This window comes from Carassius carassius, chromosome 34, assembly GCF_963082965.1.
Source record: "Carassius carassius chromosome 34, fCarCar2.1, whole genome shotgun sequence".
Lineage (NCBI taxonomy): Eukaryota > Metazoa > Chordata > Actinopteri > Cypriniformes > Cyprinidae > Carassius > Carassius carassius.
Genome location: NC_081788.1, coordinates 14,380,946 through 14,390,337, shown reverse-complemented (window position 1 = coordinate 14,390,337; position 9,392 = coordinate 14,380,946). Strand labels below are relative to the sequence as shown.

Sequence of the window (9,392 nt, the reverse complement as noted above, 5' to 3'; positions counted from 1 at the left end):
AATATACCATTTTTAAAAAATAATTAAATAACTATTGGTAACACTTTATTAATAATAGATAACCCTAACCCCATAAGAAGGCTACACGTCCTACTTAGAACTTGCGTAATTACATTGCAACTATATGACACCTTAAGATAAAGTGTAACCTAAATATTATAATAATATTTTATAATTTTCAACGTATTTTATTATATACTTCATATTCTATTTAGATACACTTATAAAATTATTATTAAAGGGCAAATATAACAATAATCTGTTAAAAAAAACCTGTTACTGTTCATTCCGCTGTTTACGTCATTCCGAATTTTCACCGACAGATGGCGCGCGCGCACTGATTCAGCTTTCGTCCACGTTGCTTTCCCTTTGAGACCTATACTTGTTCCCTTTGAGAGCCTCTCCAGAATTTTTCTCACAGACCTGCTGCTGTTTGCAGTGTGTTTCCTTTTAGATCCGGTTAGACACACAAATGTCCTTTGCCATGCACGTGCAACTTAGACATAGTATCCTGGCAGAAAACACAGGTAAAGAGAAAGTGAAGGAGAAATCAGCGTTTTTACCACTGCCACGCAAACACCTTCTGAAAAATCACTTGCAGTATTTATAGCAGGACAGCATATGTGCCTCTCAGTTGCAGACTAATGGCTGGAATAACGTTTCACTGCACGATTTTTGCCTCGATTTCCACTCGATTTACTGTGGCTTGTGTGTGGAAAAGCAATAATTTGACCTTGAAACTTTTGTAGCAAAAGATAAAGAAAGCAGTTCCCTTGATCGTTTTAACAGCCATTGAGATGCCCTTGAGACTCAAACCTCCAGTTCAAAGCATACATCACAAAAGGTCAACAAGCCAGTAGAGGCAATAAATGGTCAGGATGGGAGGTTTTGATAGGCTTAATTGGCTTGAAGATCCAATGCAAGAGAGCAGAGACTCATGGCGAATTACTTACAATGTCCTGAGAGGCGGACTGTGAGAGTGGGCTGCACAGATTCAATCAGCCTCATGCAGTGTTGCTAAGTACACACCATTCGCCAAATTGCCTGATCTGCTTTCGCTATCAGCTAGGGTCCTGCTGCTTCTGTATCTACTTAGCAGAGACCGGAGAGCTTCTATCTTGTACTTGCTGGACGCCTGCTCTTCCCCTCGTTCGCAGTACATTAAAGCTTCGGTGGTGTTGACCTGGCTTTCATAATGCATCAGGCCCTTTCCACAGCATGGCTCTCAGTGATGTAGTTAAGTAAGTCTGTCACACACATCATGCTAACATCATACTAATGGACCCCTTGTGCTGTGGGTTACAATTTGTTCCTGTTTTCCACTAAAAGCCTGTGAAATAAGAATGAAAATAACTTCCTGATGTGCGTGAACTGGATATTACCTTTGTGCAATTAAGATGATTCATTTATTCATATCATAAGTGTCATATCCATCTACAGTGTGGCAGACCACAGAAATAGTAAAGAATATGTACCATATTTAAGGATTAATTCACTTTCAAATGAAAAATTCTTGATAATTTACTCACTCCAATGTCATCCAAGATGTTCATGTCTTTCATTCTTCAGTCAAAAAGAAATTAAGGTTTTTGAGTAAAACATCCAAGTATTTTGGTCCATATAGTGGACTTCAACAGTAAGCAAATGGTTGAAGATCCAAATTGCAGTTTCAGGGCAGCTTCAAAGGGCTCTACATGATCCCAACCAAGGTATAAGTGACTTATCTAGCCAAACCATCGGTCATTTACTTAAAAAAATAATATTTATGTTCTTTTTAACCATAAATGCTTGTTTTGCTCTAGCTCTTTTTGAACATGTGCATCTTCAGTTTATGTATTACATAATTCCGTTGGAAAGGTCATGTGCAGTTAACTCTTCGTCTGGTTCAGAAAGGTAGGGTAGGGTCGAAAAACTCCATCTCATTTTCTCCTCCAACATCGTTTAACCTTTTTTGTAAAGGGCATTTGACTTTCACACTGCCATTCCAGAAAATACATGGGTAAAGTGTTCCGGCAATTGTTCCTGGGTCACTAGATTTTGCACTTTCACACTGCCAGTGATTACCCGGGATATGTGCTTGCTTTCACACATAACCCGTAAAAATCCAAGTATAGGTCTCTGCAGTAAAGTAATGGGAGTTATCAGATCAGGGTGTTTTTACACCATCTGATTGGTTGACTTCATAGTGATGTTAGGTTAAGGGGTGGGGTTGGGTAAGGGGGATCATTTAGATTGCATGATTTAGAAACACCCAGCAGTTTGAAAACACCCACATGGTGATAAACGCCCACTTTTGCTCTGCAGAGACCTAAGTCTCTAAAAATCCCATAATGACACGTGACATCAGGGCATGACGTGATTTTTCTCAGTTGTTGTTCACAAACATATGGAAGCATATGGGTAGCAATATTCAATTTGGAATGTAATATGCAAAATGAGAATGCAATATGTAAAATGGCAATGCATTTCTGTATTTACATTTACATTTTCCAATACATTTGTGCAACATTTGGTGGAAAATGAAAATTAAATTACACAATTTTCATTTGCCATTTCATACACTAGTTTTACTAGTTTTAATATGTAAAATGAATACTAATTTTAACGCTTTATAAGTTGCTAAATTAAAATGAAAATGTATTACAGAAATTAGATATGTGTAACATGTTCAAGCAAAAACTGTGGCAAAATTATCATTCAAATGCTATTTTTCTTAATTGCATTAACACTCACAGTCAAGACACTTACGATTGCATTTTCATTCAGTGTCCCGCAATGAATGTAGCAAAATTCAATGTGCACATTGAAAATGCATTCCGAGCCGAATTATGTGCCCAGCTACATCTGATTCAAATATTATGCTAATTAACAGTGAGCGGTGGTTTCAGACATTACAGTGCCGTACATGCACTGACTCTTATTCTGTCTGAAAGAATGAAAAGAACGAGCTGAAGGTGGAGCGATTCGACCAATCAGATGAAAACAGATGAAATATTAAAACCATAAACCAAAATTATCAAAACGTACACGGACCAACTGTCTTGTCCATGTTCTTTCACTTGAATCCTCTTCTTGAGTCTTGAGTCTCTTGACCTTCTGCAAGCCCCGCCTTGTTCACGCAGTGATTGACATGGCGGGAGGGGGCGGACACGTGATCGGCTCGGAATGCATTTTCAATGTGAACATTGAATTTTGCTACATTCATTGCGGGACATTGAATGAAAATGCAATCGTAAGTGTCTTGACTGTGAGTGTGAGCAGCAGCCTTCCGATTGATATCTCTATAACCCTCATTAGAGAGATCATAGAGTACTGCACATTCAGATACAGACATTATCAATCATTCTAATCTCTCCGCCTTTTCGTTCTACTCGCTTCTGAAGCTTTCCGATACTTTTCAGCGGTGTAGCCGTATCGGAGCTGATTTCAACTGCCAGTGTGAAGGCGGCGTAAGTGTCTTGACTGTGAGTGTTAATGCAATTAAGAAAAATAGCATTTAAATGATAATTTTGACACAGTTTTTGCTTGAACATGTTATACATATCTAATCATTTCTGTAATACATTTTCATTTTAATTTTGCAACTTATAAAGCGTTAAATTTACTATTCATTTTACATATTAAAACTGGTGTGTGAAACTGCAAATTGAAATTATGTAATTTCATTTTCATTTTGCACCAAACGTTCCACAAATGTATTGGAAAATGTAAATGTAAATACAGAAATGCATTGCCATTTTACATATTGCATTGTCATTTTGCATATTACATTCCAAATTGAATATTGCTACCCATATGCTTCCATACAATCAATCTTATGTTCAGGGCTATTTCTGTTTATTTTTACCAGTTTGTCTTCACCTTGAGGGAAATGATGCCTAAAACGCTGGAACATATATTTTCACAGTCATTCCCAAGCGCACAGTACACATTCAGCCAGAATAATATACTAATATTACGTGCACCAAGATTAACTTAACAGTCCATGTCTTTAAATAAAAAATGAAACAACCAACAGCATACAGCCACAGGAAATCAAACAGTTTGAGGCCATCTTTATTAAACTGAAGAAAACAGAACAAGGCAAATGCTGAAAATTACAGTGATTTGAGGTTTGATGAATTCAACCAATTCCAATAGCAAACTGTACAAATGTTTCAATAACAAACCTGAATCAAGTTCTTTATAATGTCTCAGTAATGCTCAGCGGTGTGCATCCGTAAGGCAAATACACTGCTCCAAAAATATCTAGTCACATACAAGACTAACCATACAGAAGATTAAATGTAATAGCATGTCTATATATCATGTACATTTATCAACTTGCTTGTACAGACATTTAACTGCCTATGCATTTTAAGAATTTTGCAAAAGATGGAGATTCATAGGAAAATGCTACATGAGAAGGTAATAGAGAGGAGCAGCACTTCAGGAAACGCAACAAACAGCAGAAGTACATTATATGTAACAAAATACATATCATACACCACATATCATGACAGCTTAAGACATTTCTATTAAAACATGAACATGCTGGTTTCACAGCAATGGCAGCAGCAGAAGAGTTGTATAATACTTGATATTTCTCAGTAAGGCAATATCTTTACATATAAAAGAATGGCACATTGCTTAGCACAGTGTTAAGATTGACTACATCATGTATAGGCCCACTAATCATATATACACATAATAAACATGCAGGACTTCTCAAGTGAAATCATTACTCCTCATTTATGTTTTAAACTTACTGATTTAGCTTATGTCCTGTTCTGTGTGTGTGGAGGCACATAAAGTGTAGGCCATTCAAATCGGTCTAAATATATCATATTAAATACTTTATATTTCTGCATGTCATAATACAAAAGTAAATGTTTTAATTGTTTTTTTTTCTTCTCCAGCTCATTTTCAAAATAAGAGAAAGCTAAATACTTTCTACTGTACCATTTTTTCTCTACACCAATATCTACACTATGTATATATATTGTGACGGGAGGAGCACAAGACAGACACAGTGGGCGTGTCGTAAGGCCTCGGCGAGGCTTTTAATAACAGAAATCAAATAAAACAGGGAATAAGAGTGGCCAAAGGGGGAGAGTGTCCAAAACAACAGGGAATCTGGTGTCCTCGTCATGCTGCAGGGTTCGTGTGGGTCGGGCAGTGTTCATGGAGGAAGGGTCCAGGCAAGGGGCGAAGTCCGGCGGCCGCTCCCATCTTCGGTCCGGGGCGCGAGGGGCGGCGGCTTCCTCAAGCGGCCGCATCACTCTCGTTGGCCGCGGCGCTGGAAGGGGATGGACGGCCCGGCATCCTGGCCCGACGGCCGTGTAAACGGGTGCGGTTCCTATCCGGATCGCGGGTCCGGCAGCTCACGTCTCTGGTGGCGCGGGAGTCCCTCAACGCACCCTTCCTGGACCCACAAGGACACCAGTGTGCATGCACGGGGAAGAGACCGGTCTCTCGAGGAGAGGCGCGTTGGGCTTTTAAACAGCGGCGGTGATGAGGCTCCATTTCCTTCAGACTCGTCCAGCACACACCCACTCCAGTCGGGAGCCTGGTGAAGGACGGCGATTTTGGACGGGGTGCCGGTGACAATCAGGGGGGAGGCAGCTGACTCGTCACAATATATATATCTAATATGAATTTCAGCATCAAGTCCTTCCCTCTGGCTCATTGTTCAACAGTTTTTGGTCCCATTGTCTTAGGTGTATCTGTGTGTTCGCATAATAACAAAGGCTTATCATCATAATTATGGCACTTCATTCTACTGCGGTAAAACAAAGCATTCAAATTGTACTAAATAAATTATTAAATCAAACAATATATTTGATTAGCCTGAGTTATAAAAGCACATACAATGCCTTCCAAAATCAATTTAAACATGTTTTGTATTTAAAGAACTTAAATACATTTTTCTCAGTAAACAAAACTCTGGAAATGAGATGATAAAATAACTCCACATTTTACGTGTGAACTATAGCAGAAAACTAAAGAAATGTTAAACTATGCGCAGGTTGAAAGTAACAGCACAATTTAGACCTTTCACATATAAATGGGAAAAACTGACCACAAAGGGTGCACTACAAGCAGGTTCTGCTCGTGGCATCTGTGCAGATCTGGCAGAACATCAGCCTAGTTCTGTGATGTCTGTAAATAGCAAATTACATGAAGCTATTTATGAAGATCAGTTGATTCAAAACTGAATATTCTGTCATTATTTACTCACGCTCATGTTGTTCTTAACCTGTATGCTGTTATTTATTTTATTTTTTTCATGGAACACAAAAAGGAAACTTTTGGTAAATATTCTCATTGCTATTTCCTATACTATATCAGTTCACAGTAGGTTGATCAAGCTTTGAAAATGGCAACAAAAGTAATCGTATGCATCCTGGAACTGCAGAGACCAAATCAGTAAGTCGATGAGTTGAACTCAAAGACTGGATGAGTGAACTAGTTGTTCTTGTGAGTCTGTTTTAGTGAACAAAATAGGATTTGATTCGATTTACAAACTGGACTTTACTTATGCCCCAGACTAATGGAGCTGAAGATTATCACAGTATAACAGCTTAAACTTTGGTTTGTTCATCACACAAAGCTTTCAAATGACATCAGACACTAGTCGTATTGATGAATTTCTATTTGGGTAATTTTTGAAGCTTAAAATCATGGTTCACTGTCTTTGTAAATGAGGAAACAAAAATGTGCATGATGAATATATTTAAAAATAAACAGAATTGTCATTGTGGGTTAAACTATTTCTTTAGCTATACTGTTGGTATATGCAATATTAAGAATTAATAACAATTCACCGAGCAAGAAATGGTTTGTGAGACTGTCTGAATACCTTTAGTATACATGTAAAAGATTGGGGCACAAATAAATGTAACTCCAAATCAGCAAAAAAAAATAAAAAAATAATTCACTTTTGGAAGGCACTGTAACTACAACAGACACCTAAAACAAATAGGACCCAATATTCAAGCATCATAGTCTCCTTCTTCACCATCATATACCTCCACTGTGTTTCTCTAAAAACAGAGAACGTCACAAAGTGCTCAATATAAGCTCATCTACTGTATAAAACTTAACAAGCAGTACTTTTTCTGTACAAACTTATCAAGAACATAGAATTACATCTGTGAGAATTTCACCAAATGGGTTTCCAATATGTGGCTTGACAAATCTTAACACTCTATGGTTGTAAATAAAAAAGATAGTTTTTAATTCTCCAGTTATTATAATGCATGATTTCATAAAATAGCTCTACTTAAAAGCAGCTTTTGTCCCTGTGTAGAGGCCATGGTGCACAATAATTTGCTGTTTCTAGAGGACATCACTTAATTCATTGTCCAGGCAAGAATTGTAGCCTTACTTAATTGCAAGTCTTTTTCTAATTAAACAAGTCCAAAAATTGGCACATCTTTCCCAGCTATTCTGTAGTGTAACTCTCATTGTAAATGCATGTATACATTTATAGTGTCTTCATCAATATAAAACTGCTACATGTACAAAGATAACATATAAGAAAACTTGCCATACAGTCTGCATTGCACAGCAAAGACTCTATAAGCACTTTGTTTTTGACATTTCCCCTGAACACATACAAATAAAAATGTATTTTTTTCACTTTTTGAACAAGGTAACACCTTGTTCAGTGGGCTATTATCATTACAAAAACTCGTCTTAACCTTTTCTAGTAATGATGGCAAATATTACAGTCATATATAGTGATGCTAAAATACACATTTGCACCACAATCATATTTAGCATATTAAAAAAGTAAATTTGCTGAGTTTATCCATCTGGATGTGGCAGAAGATAAAGTGTGCAGAAAGGATGCAGCGCTCAAAATGGCTCCCATAAATCTGGGGAAGCAGGTTCCCTTAAGATCAAGGCTGTGTGGAGACTTGAGAAAATATACTGACTCGTCCACAAAACGAAATAATTCAGGAACCTTGATATGAAGCAATGGAATATATTTAATATACCATATATGAGCAAATCTGGGTTGATGTAATCAGAGTAAAGTGATTCATCTTTCACCTGTGTAAACAATTTTTTATAAAGATATGTTTGAATTAATTTAGTCAACTCTTCATCCCAATGCCACAGTTGCTCTAGATCTGTAACTTTGTAATAAGATAAACACATTTTCAAAACGGTTCTCAGACACAGCAAGCGAGCGTATATCTGTAGTGATTTTTATAGATTTTTTTTTTTTTGCATGTAACCAGCTGTTTCTGATTGTAAATTGAAAGCACATTTAAAATTTCCCGGTGAGCTACCATATCACTGCTGCAACAGCTGACAGAAAATAAATGTTTTAAGCTTGTTCCATTTTGTTGCATATATTACAGAAAATTCATGTGCAGAATTCCCAATCAAAATGGAATTTCCATCAACTGTCACGCCATTCATGCAACTTTGGTTTCCAGCAGTGAAAAGGTACAACAAGACCATGAATTTTGTGCTTTTTAGTTCCTTCATGGGTTCAGGTTTCCCAGGAGTTCTGGGGTGAGGTACCCCATGGGCATGGTTGGCATTGCGGAGAGATGTTTGTTTGGGCTGTGAGGGCATATCACGGGCTGTGAGGAAGGAGGATTCAGGAGGACGCTGTGCTGGGCGTTTACTTCCTGCACTACAGTATAGTCTGATACTGGTGGCAGTATGGGGGCCGGAGGAGCTTCAGGAACCAGGCACGGCATCTGGGAATCATTGGCGGACACCAGGTACTCACCATTCCAGAGGTTCCCCTCAACAGCTTGGGTTGAGAATGCTTGGTACCCCTGCTCAGGACCAGGGCTGGGTGGCATATCGGCAGAAAGCAGCCTGGATGTGTTCTCTGAGGTGTAGGCTCCATTGGAAACCAACTGGAATTGTATCTTCTTCTCATTCTCTTCTTCCTTCTTTTTCACCGGAGAGCTGTTCAGTTGTCCAGGTGAAAGCACCACTCCTCCTGCTGGTGTGAAATCACTTACTTGGGCATAAAAGTCCATGTTAACCCAGCTGGGCACAGTGGGTTGTGTTTGAATGGGCGTTTCCTCAACTTCTGATGTCTGCTGGATGCCAAGATCAGGGATGGATGAGCTGCTTCTGGAAACCAAAGGGTGGTTATCTCCTCGTCCAGAATGGCCAGGCAAGTCCACGGGTTTAGGGATTTCTGGGTCACAGCTGCTAGCACGACCTGACTCGTTGTCACTTTTGAAATTAAGGAAGTGAGAAGAGTCTGAGCGGGACAAGCCCAGCAGATGTTGTGTATCAGAACTCTCATTCTTCTCTGCAGGGTCATCAAGGTCCAGCTGGATGAACTCCACCCATGGATCCTCATGGTAGAAGTCCGGCTTGTACATATCCTGACTGCTCAACAAAGAATGGAGCTGGTCAAGCTTTCCATT

General features: G+C 38.7%; 1 protein-coding gene and 1 long non-coding RNA gene across 3 annotated transcripts in view; both read right to left on the bottom strand.

Moving 5' to 3' along the window:
- Positions 1-4,041: 4,041 nt before the first annotated feature.
- On the bottom strand, positions 4,042-6,506 carry LOC132114451 (uncharacterized). The gene is made up of 2 exons (XR_009425324.1): positions 5,617-6,506; positions 4,042-4,968 (listed from the first exon to the last, which is right to left on the bottom strand). It is a non-coding gene; the product is annotated as an uncharacterized LOC132114451 (long non-coding RNA).
- A 569-nt stretch (positions 6,507-7,075) lies between these two features.
- The window catches only part of LOC132114449 (growth hormone receptor-like), a 34,561-nt gene continuing 32,244 nt past the window's right edge, over positions 7,076-9,392 (bottom strand). Inside the window, exons 9-10 of one of the 2 annotated variants that reach the window (XM_059522575.1) lie at positions 9,135-9,392; positions 7,076-9,104 (exon numbers count right to left, since the gene is read on the bottom strand). In XM_059522575.1, the coding sequence (XP_059378558.1) occupies positions 8,481-9,104; positions 9,135-9,392 (882 nt within the window). In that variant the 3' untranslated portion in view covers positions 7,076-8,480. The other variant, XM_059522574.1, reaches the window with a different exon arrangement.